Raw genomic sequence first — 15127 nt, 5'->3', positions numbered from 1 at the left:
ATCTCTTTCATAGTGTCCAAACTTATGATAGTAGTTGCACTCAATGTTTGACAAATTGGTGGATGCATTTCCTCTTCCTTGGAATCTTACTCTGTTGGGATGATGCTAATGTTGATACTGATGTTGATGCTACTGCGGATGCGAATTGCTAATGGTGATGATGCCGGCAATGACTTTGATGCTGATGACCACTCCTCTAAAATATTCTACCTCCTTCTCTGCCTCTGCCTCTACTTCTATCTGAAGCTATGAATACTTGATTAGTGGAATGACCTTTGCGTGTGTGAATGATCTTTGCTGTGAATACTTGATCAGTGGAATGACCTTTGCTCTATGAATACTTGATCAATGGAATGACCTTTGCGTGCGTGAATGGCCTGAGTCCTAAGTTTTTCACCAAGTAAAATTGATTGTAGCTCTTCTAGTGTTGGAATAGTATCTCCTGCTACTGCAAGTTGATTGTTGTAATCCTTGATCCTAAGAACGTAAGCACGACCAATTATGGAAACTCTGGTTGATTTGGTTTCTGAGTGTGAGAATCCTAGAAGTGTTCTTGGACTTGTAAAGGGCTGTGAACATATCCCAAGTTTCTTTGGATGTCTTCACTGTGTTGAGATATCCTAGCATGACATCTTGCACATTTTTTTGATCAAATGATATGCATATTTGTCTTTCTTGTCCCATTCTGCCTATGCTCAAGCAATGGCAGCTAGGTGCGGACATTGTTGGTGCAAGTGTAGATCCTATTGCTTGTGCTGTGGCAATGGTGGGAGTTGATGTCTAACCATCAGATGTTCTAGGTGCAGACCCATCGACATACTCCCCTTTGTCTTGAAGTACAAGAATTGTCTCCATTCGATATTTCCATGTGCTATAATTTGACTTGTTTAACCTAGCAAATGCCTTCAAATTAAAGTTGCTGGTGGTAGACATGGTGCAAGAAATGTGCTCAATCTACTGTGAAAATCAATCTCTAAATCAATTGCAATCTGAACTGTCGGTAAAGAAGAACTGCAATATATATCCAATCTGTTACAAGTATTGTGGCAATCTATATATTGTGGCAAATGATGCCGCGAATAGCCAAGAGGCTTTACAAGGCTTGAATACAATGCACAATGCCAAAAAAATAGCCAATAAGCTTTACAATGAAGGCATGTGATTGTAAAATCAAATCATGTGCAATCTTCCATCACTAATGATCAATTGGCCAATGCCTCTATAAACTCTGAAGTCTCCTCGATGAACTGTGGAACATCAGGTTTCAAAACATGTGATGATGTGAAACCGCATTTGAGTATAGGGTCTAACTTCAAGTAGGTACCATTTTGGAATTTTTGGGCATGGCTTGGATTGGCTAATTTGGAGTTTTCTCCTTTAAGGATTATCTAATCTAGATCAAGACCAACCATTGAGCGATGCAAAAGCAACAACTAATTCCTTTTCTTTTGTTCATTTTAGCTATTGGGTCAGATGCATCGATGTAGAGGCTTGTGTATGTGTAAGAAGTGGATTTGATGCGAAGGCTAAAATGTGTGTGATACGTGTGCCGAAATGTGTGCGTGATGTGAAGAGCACATAGAGCACAAAAAATCAAGCGTTTTATCTTTTTCGAGCGCCCTCAAATTCTTCTTGGATCAAAAGATATGGCTTGATCTAGGTGGAGGGGCAAAAAGGGTGAACATGATGATGTGGCAGTGATGTGGGCACATGCAGAAATAGTACATGTGTGTGCATGTCAAGGGGTAATTGTGCCTATCAAGGGACTGCCATGTGTTAGTGTTGAGGTGGCAGGGTGATGTGGAAGTGATGACATGGCTTGTTGATGTGGCACGCCTGACGTGGATATGGTGATGTGGCTCTGAGGATGATGTGGCAGATGACCTTTATGCTAATGTGGCACTATGACATGTCAGCAAGAAGAAGAAGATTCTCTCTCAATAAGAGAAATCGAGAATTCTCATAAAGAAATGAATGAAAAAGAACTCACAAATCTCTCTCTCAATCACTAGATCTCTCACGAGCTCTTGAAAGAGATGAAAAGAAATCCTATGGATGAAAATTCTCTTTCATCAACGAATTGAAAGGATGCTCACTCAATCGCTCCCAATCAATCAATCACTCACACTTTCACAATGATCGCAATGCCTTATCGGAAGGCAAGGGAGCTCCGATACCATGAACAAATATAGAGCGAGGAGAGGAGAAGAGTGGATATGAGGAGAGAGGGCATAGCTAGAGAGCACACCACAAATGAGTAACTGTACAATAAATTTAGTTGAAAATGATGAATATATAGAAACCCCTTTAGTGTTAGGGTTAGGGTTTCTAACCCTTTCCTTTATAGCACTCTATGTGTTAGTGTTATGCACATATGACAACACATGATGTTGAGATGGTTCCTCAACACTTCTCTTAATCTTATTTTCACTGTCAGGAGATTTCTTGTTATCATTCTTGGAATACTTCGTTTTCCATGGCTTCATTCTTACTTTTGGCTCTATGCGCCTTCTCATCAATATCGCCATCCTCTTTTTTGTCGTAAAACTTTGTCTGAGCTTCCTCTTGAAGCAACAAGGGACCCAACTACTTGAATGTGAGTGGTCTCATCATTCTTTAATGGCAAGAGTAATTACCAACCCTTGGTAGCCCTTTAGAAGCTTGTTGACTAGGAAGCATGCCTAACTATTTACTATCCACCTTGTGACCACTACTCCACGTTGATCCTTGAGAAATTTCACCTTCACCAAGTAGTCATGGCTGAGTCTCCTTTCATCTATCTTTAAGTTGAATAGTTGATTTTAAAGAAAGGTGATCCTCCCTTTGTTCTTGGTCTCATAGATATCATATAAGATCTTCCATGCCTCCTTTGTTGCATCTGCCAGCCGAATATAAGGGATCACCAAAATCAAAGATGTCTCAATGAACATGAAAAGAGCAACTACATTACTCTAGTTCCATTTCTTTAGCTGTTTAGATCTACAGGAACTGTGATCTTCCTTGTAGCATCTAGCATGTTGAATAGTCATATACAAGGCTATTCTTGGATGATAAGATTAAGCTCTAATGCCATGTTAGAAAATTAGAGGGAGGTTTTTTGCTTAAGGGCTACGGCCAATAGTCTTACAGAGCATAAGATTCACACCAAGATCATGAGATATTATGTGGAACACAACTCAAGTACATGTGCGTACTTAAACATAAATAGGGCAACCCAAATATGAAACATAACTCAAATGTACTCCCAAAATAGAATACATACATAGGTAAATCTTAAGTATAAAAACTTGCAACATATGTACCAACACCTAAAAATAATCATTGAGGTAAGGTACCAAAACATGGTTCTATTTTGCTACACCCTCTAAAGGAAAATCCTCCTCGTCTACCACATGACTCAGTGTAAGCTTTGATAGTTGCTCAAGGTTGAGCACTCCTACAAAGATAATGTGTTAATGTGTACTATACACAAAGCTTCCATTTCTATACCTCTTGTGCTCTACTACAAGTATAAGACTAAAGCTTTGATAGTTGCTCAAGGTTGAACACTCCTACAAAGATAATGTGTTAATATGTACTGTACACAAAGCTTCCATTTCCACACCTCTTGTGCTCTACTACAGGTATAAGACTGCACCTAGATCTACTATAGATGTCGTGGACTTGTGCTCCTACAAAGTGCTCTCTAGACAATGATCAATTGGGGCCTCCCACTACTCTTCACCGTTGCACATTGATCTATAGGTTGAGCACCCATGGAATGATTGGAGCTCTATAATGGGCTCCTTTTATAGGTAGAATGCCCCTAGAACTAGCCGAAGGTTGGCTAGTCTAGCTAACCATGTTCCCTTAGACAAGTCTACTATGTCTGTGCATTTTGTAGTAGACTATTGATCCAAATTAGCCCCTCTTGCTTATATAAAGCCTTGCAAAGCACGCACCTATGCTGTAGGTATCTACCAATTATCTTTTGCCTTAATAGTACACTAAGTAATAACTTTATTTAGAAGTTTCAATTTAAAAAATGTAGAACCTTACCAAAGTCATACTAAGATAAAGATAGAAAATAAACTTCATTCACACTTTGTATTGTCGCATTCATGCATCAAGAGCTCACATATTAGTAAAAAAGGCTTGATAAAGGTGGAGATCGGAAGGTTGGAGTGGAGGTGGGAGATGGAAGCTTGGAGTGAGACGTGTGAGTGCACAAGAAGTTTGAAATTGAGAAGAGGGAGAAGGTTCTTGAATCTCAAAACCTGCTATGTGAGGCTTGCAAATGAGGAGTTTTAAGAGTTGCTATATAAGCTTAGGAAAGGAGATCTTGGGTAGTGTGTCTAATGAGTGACTTAAAGAATGAATTTAGAGCTAGGTGAAGTACACCCCTAGCACCTCAAATTTGAGTCTCTAAGCGATCAACAAATTTTAAAATGTTGAGTAACACTGTTTTGGTTGTTTAAGTCATGTTTTGCTTACATTTATGTAACTAGGGACCCGTCCTAGAGTTGTGATTAAGAATTACAATTTCTATCCATTCAGCTGCCTTGTTAGAGTAGCCTAGTCTCCCTCTTTTTCAATATCCATAGCAATAATCATATTCCTCTTTGGGAAAATTCGTAATGAATATTCTAATATTGGAGTATTCAATAATGTGAAAGAGTGCCTATAGATGTGTCATAAATATCATTCTTGCATAACCAAGTGGTACCTTGCTTATCCTTTCGTAATTACATTATATGTAACTACTCTAAAAGAAAGCTAACTTTGCATAATATATAGATTGAGTTCCACTATGCTGTCCTTCATAAAATTACGTTCAAACTAGATACTAGTGACAAATTCAGCAACAACAATGCCATTTTAAGCTGCCTCACATGAGTAGTTCCTAGTAGCATTGTCCACTTAATGAATAATCTAATGGGGGACAAAAAAGAGAGAGTGCACATGAGGAGGATCCAATTGAAATCCGGCCAATAATTGCTGATGTGTTACAGGCAGTTTGAAGGTAACAAGCTCAAGGCTACCACGTGATTGATGTCTTGCAAAACGATACTGATTCTTGGACGGATGCCTCATACTTCACGTGCTCATAACCCAGTGAACTAAATCAGGTAATCATGCACCCCTGATTCCAATAGCATGTGTGACAAGCAAGTCTCTTTACGATTTGCAATCTCTGGTAGAATGTGCTTAACTTAAGAGAGGTTAGGGCATGCATATCAAACATTCAAAATCAGGGTGTTTACAAACAAGAGCCACCCATGCTCGGTGCATTGAATGCATCTAGCCCGTGGACTGGGCATGGGCAGGCAATCTTGCCCATCCATGATTCGTGGGTGGTGCCCATGGTGCGCTAGTCTGTAACACTCTGCATAAGTCTGAAAGAGGTCCCATAGGCTCGAGAGATGTGATGCATTGCACCTTCGGAGGGAGGTTGCCAGAGGGACCCTCAAGTAGCGGGTATGATCCGCATAGTTTCACGAGCTACAACCTGTAGGCCCAGCTGGTTAGCTCTCGTAGCCCTGCTCGTTAGCTTTGCTCTACTTGTCAAACGGAGCCACATCAGCGACGAGCATCTTTGGACGGAGGTTGGGGGGTACCCCTCCTCACCCCGAGACCCTTCTCGAAGGCTGACAGACCCGCGTGCGATGGGGGTCAATGGAGGCTATGGGGACGGCCTCTAAACACACGACTAAGGACCTGTTTCAACGCGGGGCGGGTCCACAAATTCTTGATGGATGCGTGTTTTGAACTGGAGACTCAGGCAAGGAGCACGAGTGGGAACTCAAGGAGAGCGAATGTGAGCATTTGGCCATGTGTGGAAAAAGGAAGAGAGAGAGAGAGAGAGAGAGAGAGAGAGAGAGAGAATGGATTAAGTTAATGTAAGATGTCCTTGTTCATCAGCTTCTCCATCTCCATCTCGATCTCATCAACCAACTTTGGTGGCCTCCTTGACAGCTCGAACAACCTCACACCTTTGGCTATGGAGGTTCCCTCGAGCTAAGCACACTCTCTTGCCCATCCTTCCCTCCCCTCCTTCCTCAATTCAGCATTTGCCTTACAGCTTCTCCTTGCTCCCTCCCTGCTCGCCCCTCCTCTCATGGCTGCTGCTGCAGGAAATCCCATGACTATCGCCGCCTCTGAGCTCCTGCGTTCTTGCTCTTGCTTCAACTCCGCCCAATCCCCCTCCTTCCCTGCCTCTAACGCATCTTCTTCGACCAAATCTAGCTACCGATTCTCTTTGAATTTCCTCAAAAACGCCTCGCTTTTGCCCAAGGTTAGCTTCCGCAAGGGACGGAATGGGCACAGTTGTGGTCTCCAGAAAATCAATGAAACGCTTTCCAATTCGTCGAGAAACGGCAATCGAGGTTTGGATCTACCTTTCGAAAAGGATCATACTCCTTGCAATAATGAAAATACTTTCTCGATCGCTGAGTAACACCAGGTCGCGACTAGTCTTAGAAGATCAGTGCAGTTCTCGTTCTCTGAAATTCCATAACCAGTGGTCGCGTTAGGATCTGGTTCATTCAAACTCTCATCAATGGCGTAGTGTAATTGGCATAGTTTTAAACCTTCCGCTAGCTAGGCAAATCATCATTGTCAGTGGCCGAAGTTGAAATTGTGAACTGTTGCTGTAAAGCTGGTGGGTAGATCCGTAACGACGATTTGCGTCAGGATTGTGATTTGAGGCAACTTGATGGCGTGCATTCCTGTACTCTGTGAAGAGCATGTAGACTCACGAAAGATGAACAGAATTGATCGTTCTGCTACTGTGGAAAAGGTTGCCGGTGATGATATTATCAGGCATTACTTGCGTAAACGGCCATACTACCTCCAATTAAATTTTTGATGCTTGAGATGCGATGGATAGAAAAGGCTTACCTTAAAGTTGAAAGATTCTGCTAACACGGTATTAGTCCCGATCTACGCATGTTGGCCTGGTCTAACCATTTAGCAGGTAGGGGGGGTCGTTACCCTCATAAGATTGTGACAGTGCAGACAGAGTTCTTCAAGGCGGAGTGCGCTTTCATTTTCAAAAATCTTGTAAAAGCTCAAGCATATGGCTCTGTATTAACGTAATGATCTTTTAAAGCAGCATATCCTTGTAAACGATCTACGGTGCTGATGAAGTTAATTTAGGTGTCATGACACGTGATTGAAAGTATTTAAGACAGAGACTTTGTCTCTCTTAGTGAGTTAAAATCACTTGCTTTATCCATACGTTGTTAAGACTGAGGTTGCATAAGAATCTGGGCATTTCTTTTAGCTGAAGAAAAGAGAGAGCGATTTTAGGTGAGATGCCCAGTCTGAGTGCAACTCTGTTCAGTGTTTACATTCTTAATAATGTTTGTAAGTAAACATTTCTTTTCACTTGTGTGCACTTCCTCCTTTTACTGATACATGAAGTTTAGTACTTTTTGGTCTTTTCCAGCTTACGTTGGATTTGCTATGCCCATTGTAGAACATTATCTCGCTATTCCCTGACACCCTTAATCTACTGTTGCACAGAATTTGTGAGAGCTGCATCTTCAGAGGACAGTGAGACACGGGCAGCTGAGTTACCCTTGGTGATTTGTTTTGGAGAAATGCTGATAGACTTCGTACCAACCGTTGGCGGACTGTCACTGGCTGAAGCACCAGCTTTTAAGAAAGCACCTGGAGGTGCACCTGCAAATGTGGCAGTGGGCATTGCACGGCTTGGTGGAAGATCAGCTTTTGTTGGAAAGGTTGGTACTTTTTTTTTTTGAGCAGATGAAAGGTTGGTACTTTTGAGCACTTCAACGTCACCTATCTTCTACATAACGTCACCTATCTTCTACATCTTTTTCACACAGGCTATATAGATGGTGCTTTTGTTACAAGAAAAATATAGCTTGCAGTGTTCCTTCATTCATTTGCTAATCTGTATCTCCACAGCATGGATTATGTCACCAGATCTGATTGTCATTCAGTAACTTGTTCTTCCTATCTTACCCGTGTGCTTGTGTGAGTGCGTCAAGATACTGTTTAGTCTCCTTGAGTGCTTGTATAGGGACTTATCTAGGAGAATAGTGACATACATGCGGATTCTTTATGTGACTATGTTGCATCGGTTTCCACCTCTTCTTCATCGTGTAGGAAGCAATTGAGAATTGAGTGGAAAGCATATGTGCCAATATGAAGTTGGAATACCACAATATCATGTGGATTGTTTTGGTTTGCTTGATGTGTTTCCACCTCTTCTTCATTATCATGTTGGGAGCAATTGAGTGGAAAGCTTATGTGTCAATATTGAAAGTTGGAATACCATAACATACCAATGGTGATGAAATGAGATTCAAGATGAAATGGAGATTCTTATGTAAGTCATTGTGCTTGTTTCTATGCAACTTGATGTCTCTTCTTGCTTTTAAATGGCAAGGAGTGAGGTTGTTTGCCTGCCTGGCAAACATATTTTCCCCTTCCTTTTAGCTGAGGATTACCAGAATTCGAGCGACTGCGTTCGAGCGAGGAATTTCATAAATTTTGACATTCTAGTGTGATGTTTTATGTTCAAAAAGTAGCATGCGTTGCTTACTTTTACAGTTGTCCTACCCATGATATTGTAAGTAATCAATTGTCTTGTAGACAAACAACAATTTCTGAAAATGTTTGGCAATGTTTTTCAAGGGTCAACGAAGGAGGGGTGGAAGAAAGTGGTCAAAGTATGTGTTTTTCTTGTGCAATTTCCATTTTCAATGCAAAAAAATAATGGGAGGAGGAGCCTCCCTAGAGGCCGCGATATCGCGGCCTCTTGGGAGGCTCCTCTTGCCAATTTTATTTGGGCCATAACTTGGTCAATCGGACTCTAAATATGGTCATGTTTGTAGTCAAAACAATCGGAATGATATGAATGAATACATGTATTGTGTTAAAGTGTCAAAATTCTAGATCTTTAGAAAGTTTATACTTATCTTTGTTTCATGAGAGCCGGACCTTATCAAACTCTATATTTAATTATGACCATGGATTTTTCTCATATAGAGTTTGGGTCCTTGGTTTCCTCCCTCCATCCTAGAGGTGTATACATGGTCAAGGACATATGAAGGTGATACATATTTAGCATCATCATGATCATAAGGTGATCAATAATTTATTAGTTCCATAGTTTAAACACTTTATTCTGTGATCATTGTGTATACAAAATGGATCAAATCATGTTGGTAGCATAAAAATTGATGAGCTACAAATAGTTGTTTGTGAGGGATTTTGCTAGGAGGATCTTCTATATCATCGGTGGGACTATTGTTGCAATGTATGTAACTCCATAAAATAAAGAAACCCCTTCAACTCACGTGCTACCTGACATAATTCTGAGTGATCGCCTCGAGGTGTAGACATTGCAGCATTTCCCCTTTTGTATCTATTGAATGATTGCTAACTTGCATGTATTTATTATTTATCAAATAATAGATTTTCTCTTTGTATGGTGCCAAGAATTTCCCCTTTGGTATTCATTGAATGATTGTTGACTTGCATGGATTTATGAGTTATCCGATAGTAAGTTTAATCTTTGTACGTTGCCAAGAATCATACAAAAAATAATTAAAAACAATATGTAATAGTGTCATGTAGATTCAACCATTTTTAGTAAAAATTTATTGCTCCTACAAAGTTTCTCATAAGCATCGCTCGAACTTTGGGCTCACTAGAACGCAGTCGCTCGATGTTTTGACTTACCTCTTTCAGCTCTAATTCGGCAGCTTCTCTTAGCTTGATGTTTTGGAGATTTCGGTCTTAGTCCCTGTGGGTGGGTAGCATTGTTTTAGTGATGTTTGTCATCTTCGATAATGAGTTGCGGATAGCGCTGCTGTTGGATGCACTTTTTTCATCCCTGGCAACCTTGAGAACTGCCGGTACTGTCTGCAAGCCTCAATGTGTTATCCTGTCCATCTTTTTTAGTGTTTATGGAATTTATTTTCATGCCCTTCGGTGAAAGTGATTGCAGTTCTCTGACCTTAAATAAAACCTTCAAAATGTAAATTTTGAATTCAGTGACTACATCCTAGTAGTAGCACTACATCAGGATTGTTTGTGTAATCTGTATACATTCATTAATCCCTTCCTAATTTTCCGTGCACTTTGTATCTCATGTTTCCCATTGCATGCACTCAATGCCTTGAATGTGAGGAATCCATGCATAATTTAACGTAAAGCACACATGCATGGGAGAGAGAATCTGTGCGTCCTATGGCATCAAGGAAGCAAAAAGTTTTCAAGTTGCTAAATGAAATCACAGTATAGATGCACCCATCACGTGCATCTTCCTGCACAATGCCCGTGGTTGCTCCATAGTGATGGAGGTCACAGGACCTGTCACTCGAGGCACGGCATGGCTAGGCTAGGCACAGTGGGAGCTTGAGGACTCCCCCTTATGTGTTGTTATTCCTGTGTCTTCCGCCGTCTGGCACTGGGCCTAATACTGGAATCAGAGCTGCAGTCTCTATGGTGTGGATTGATCCCTATGGTAGGCATAAAAGCGATCTGCAGCAGTCTGACTCTCATTGACTGCATGTGTACAACTCTGAGGGTGGGTAATGGCGGATGAATTTCCCATGGGATGTAGCAGCCCATGACAGTGCAATAATAAAGACTTCCTGAGGCAGCTCATGACAGTTGATGTGACAGTTGGCGTACGATGTTGACAATGGCTTTGACGGCTGTGACAAAATTTGTCATTATGTAGATCTGATAGTGGCATGTGACCATGTACCTGAACGTGGTAGGTATTTGCAGGGGGGAGAATAATTTGAGAGTGGTAGGAGGGGACATGTGGCAATCTAGGAAGATATCGGCTTCTAAGGGCAGACTGCAATAAATGCTCGAGTTTGGCACTTGGGAGATGATTGTTTGGGCATAGGCCTTGCCCTCTCTTGGGGCCCCACTGGCCCAGATATAAGAAGGGATCCAGGGGCGAATGGCCCGCTAGTGCATATGGTGTACCTTGGATATAATGTTGGATCCTCTGCCCTCAGGTCATTCTAGTGGGGAATTTTTGGGGTGCCTTCTCCTTTAGTGCTAGCCTCCATCACGGCTGAGTCTGCCCTTCACCTCCGGAGTGTTGACGGAAACTCAATACCAAGACTTTGTATAAATGGATGCTCAAGTATGTGTGGGTGTGTGGATTTGTATGTGTGAGAGCATATTTATGGTCTACACCCACTGTTGGGCACTGATGACGTCAGTGGGGATGTCATAGGAGCTAGTCCCTGCTATGCGTGATGGAGTTTATGGTTTGCAATAGTGACTATCGTGAGATTGAAACTGCACTATGTTGTGTTTTTAGAGGATGAGTTTGGGAATGTTCCTGGATTCATCTAGGTATATGATCTAAGGCACAACATTTTTAGGCAGTGGGGGTGTAAGGACCACACATTTGACATTATTTCCAAGCCTTGTGCCATGTGGCCCTGGGCCTAACACTTTTTGCATGATTTTCTTAGCAAGCTGAAGGAGTATGAAGTAGTTAATAAATAATGCCACTATACAATGCCCTGTCTTGATTGCTTGGAAACATCTTGTGCAGAGTCAAAATTTAACAAGTAAACAACCAATCCTCCACTAATTGCTAAGAATATAACAAGTGCTCAAGAAAGATAATTATTATTGCCTCTGTTATAATATCTGAAACTGGCTTAAGATACAATTTCCTTGTTCACAACAGTCCTAGAATTTGTATCTCGCATAACTAATGCTTACGCAATTAATACCCTCTGGGGCAGGCTTTGTGCTCTGCTTATTTTGCCCACAAGCACATATGCTAGCAAGCTAAAGGAGTCTTTACCCCACCATGCTCCATTTTCAAGCACTCACATGCCTATCATGCTTCTTTAGGGGTGTTGTCTAACTGCCTTTGTCATGCTCCTCTGCATTACTGTCAAGAAATGCAACATCACAGTAACAAGGTTGGACTCGATGGCCCATGGGCCACTTTGCTCTTCTACAGACCTAGATTGTGCATTGCAAGTGGCATGCAAGTAAGTAGATAGCGTCATGATGACACATGGAGTGCCAAGGATCATCATTTGTAAGTGATCCTGAGTTAAAGGGAGTTTGTTTTCAGCCCTCAATAATAAACTCCTTCCTACCACTACACCTCATTCTTTTTAGTCACAGTGAACAAGCAGTGGGAAGAGTATTTGCAATGATACTCAAAAAGCTTGGGATAACAAATAATACCTTGTAAACATTTGTTATAACATCACAAAGCATAAATCCCTTGATAGATTCCGTTGGGGCTCTATGGTCTACAAGGTCACATTCAACCATTATTGTCGATTTTAGGTTGACTATGATGGCATTCAGGTAACGTTTTGGACATTTGCTCGACTACAGCCATGAAGATCAGCCAAACACAAACTTACATATGTGGCAATGTACATCTGGGTCTTAGAAACTATATAAGGCTTACCTTGAACATCAGTTTGTACACAACAGTGTACGCTATGCTATCAGAGGTCTCACCTATGTGGCTCTAATCCCAAACAGGATCCAGCACTTTCTCCAAGCCAACGGCTTACTATCAGTCAACTTGCCCAACCATGACAGCTCTTTTGTATTTTCAGTTATGTCTCCATTCATTCATGCAGTTTTATAAGCTCTAGCATTACATTTTGAAGTGTAAATCTGTTCTATATCACTATGAGTTACCTCCATTTCAAGAGTTATCATAACAGAAAATCATGCGAATTTGTGGGAATTAGTTGTGTATTTGCTCTGATAATTTGGAGCATTTTATCTACTAAGCATTATCTGCCATCTTTCAAATAACTTGTCCCAGTCAGGCAGACTGAAATTTCATACTGGTCAGAGTTGAGATTTGTTGACATCCTTAGATCTGTCTCGATTACTTGATTCGAGGGTTTATTGATCATTGCAAAATTCCCAAGACAAAGTGCCTTTTGCAGCCTGTACTTGAGCCGCCGGGCAACTGACTCGTGTCCGTGTGAGAGATTAATCCCATAAGCATATGGGAATTTGGAGATCCTTGAATTTAAATGGCCTATTGAGACCCTCCTCTCCTATCCCCCCAGGGATGTTTTGGGAGGAGAGGGGGTCTTGCGTGGCTAGGAGGCAGAGGAGTGGGACCCCTCATACTCAGCGCATCCTTTGAAACATGGCAGCCTGTCTATGGCTACATGGTATCAGAGCAGGCAGATCCTGCAGGACTGTGAGTTTCGGCGTGGCCCTCACGTGTTCGACACATGACGGTTGTGGACTGTTTGGCGGCAGAGTTGGCGCAATCCGCGGCGGTGTTTAAGTGTGCATGTACCTCTGTACCTCGATTTCAGTGGCGCCTTCGGCTGTTCCTTCCTGAATGCCCCCACGTGGCGGCTCCCTTGTGGTCTTTGGCACATGTGCTGCTACTTGTGGCTTTTGTTGGTGGCTGGTCCTTGTTGATTGACCCGGCCGCATATCTAACCTCAGTAACACATGGAGATGTCACCAAGAACAGTTCTCCGACTACCACATTAGCCAAAGCTTTTGACTCACCATCTGAATCTGAGTCGCACTCCTTGTTTCTCTTTTGATCCGCCTTCTGCTGTCTGCAATCCTTGGCAAAATGGCCTGGCTGATCACAACAGAAGCACTTCTTCTTGTGCTTCTTTTTCTTACTGGAAGTGTCCTCTTCATCTCCAGAGTCATCCTCCTTGGGATTGTTGTTGCTAGGCTTGCCCTGACCTTTGCCAACAACGCCTTGTCGTCATTGTTTTTGTTATAAAGCTTCTCCCGAGCCTCTTCGTGTAGCAATAAGGGACCAAACTCCTCAAAGGTTAGAGGTTTGTTCCTCTCTCTTGTTTTCACAGTCGCAACGAAGCTCTTGAAACTCCATGGTAACATCCCAAGTACTAGCAAGGCGAACTGGCTTGAGTCTATCTTCTGACCAACTAATGCTAATTGATCGCTCACCACCTTGACTTTTTTTGTCAAGTGGTCATTAACTGAATCTCCATCATCCATATCCATTTTGTAGAGCTGATGTTGAAGAGTCAAGATCCAGGATGTATTATTTGTTTCATACAAATCTTTAGAATGGCCCACGTCTCTACTAACGTATCTGTCGTCCGGTTATGAGAAATTACTGAGTCCGTCATTGTCCCTATGAGAAAGTTATAAAGGCTTAAATTAATTTTCCAAAGTACATACCAAAACGCCATCTTGCCTGTGTGCTTGCTCTAAAAGCAAATCATGCAGGTCCTAGAGGCACATACCAATGACCTGTGTAGTCTTGTAACGCCCCCTTCTGAATTACAGTACCTGAAACCCTAGAGCAGTCCATGTAATCCACCCTCATGTTAGAATTAACATCCAAGCACTTGGAAGAGTCCAAGCATGCCTTGCTTTCCTTCGCCTTCACAGAGGTTTTCGACTCATCTGCCCATATCTCAGTACCAGACATCCTGAAACCAAGAAGGTAATTCTTTTCACACAAATTCACCACTTAATCAATTGGAGAAGAACACAATCACACCATGAAAATGACAGTAGACTAGGTATAATCTCCCCTCTCTAGATGAGTGGCTCACGCTTCCTCATCTAGAGTATTTATGATATTTCATAAACGCACCAAGGAGCCAAAATTATCCCTCTCATCCAAAAATGAGGGATTTGCTTTACATAGCCTTCTTAGGGCCCAAAATGAATTATGTTCACTATAAAATATATTGCTCAAACTTGCAATAATAAAGCAAATACAAAATTGGCCCATGGCCATACATAATGCGTTATGCGACACCTCGATCGGTACCCTCGCACTAACTCCAATCCTCGCTATAAGTTCCATTACTTCTACTCAAGCCGCCAATTACATTAGTTATTAACAATCGATTGAACGAATCACCGAATCAACCGATCCCAACATAACCGTGCTCAAAGCACAATAATCAAGCACAACACCAATAATACTAGCGACATCAGTATTAACATGGAATCACCCACAATACCGACCATCTAGCATGGCAAAACACAAGTTAGTCAGGCGTCCCCAACTAACCACACAAAGTATCCACTAGGACCCCCGTCGCGTTCGGTGCGCTCCTATGGAGTACTTTGCCAGAGTCACACTTGACTAAAATAATAATGTCCAGAGCAAGATATATTAGAAATATAA

At 41.8% G+C, this 15127-nt stretch overlaps 1 protein-coding gene across 1 annotated transcript in view; it reads left to right on the top strand.

Moving 5' to 3' along the window:
• The first annotated feature begins 5838 nt into the window (after positions 1-5838).
• Positions 5839-15127, top strand: part of LOC147897095 (putative fructokinase-7) — a 29894-nt gene continuing 20605 nt past the window's right edge. Inside the window, exons 1-2 of the mRNA XM_087381274.1 lie at positions 5839-6365; positions 7507-7724. Coding sequence (XP_087237400.1) covers positions 6098-6365; positions 7507-7724 — 486 coding nt within the window. The 5' untranslated portion in view covers positions 5839-6097. The remainder of the gene's footprint in view (positions 6366-7506; positions 7725-15127) is intronic.

The sequence above is a fragment of the Dipteris shenzhenensis genome, chromosome 11 (assembly GCF_047967505.1).
Source record: "Dipteris shenzhenensis isolate YYH24624 ecotype China chromosome 11, Dip_SZ_1.0, whole genome shotgun sequence".
Classification (NCBI taxonomy): Eukaryota; Viridiplantae; Streptophyta; class Polypodiopsida; order Gleicheniales; family Dipteridaceae; genus Dipteris; species Dipteris shenzhenensis.
The sequence above is the reverse complement of the archived record's forward strand: the minus strand, read 5'-3'. Positions and strand labels throughout refer to the sequence as shown.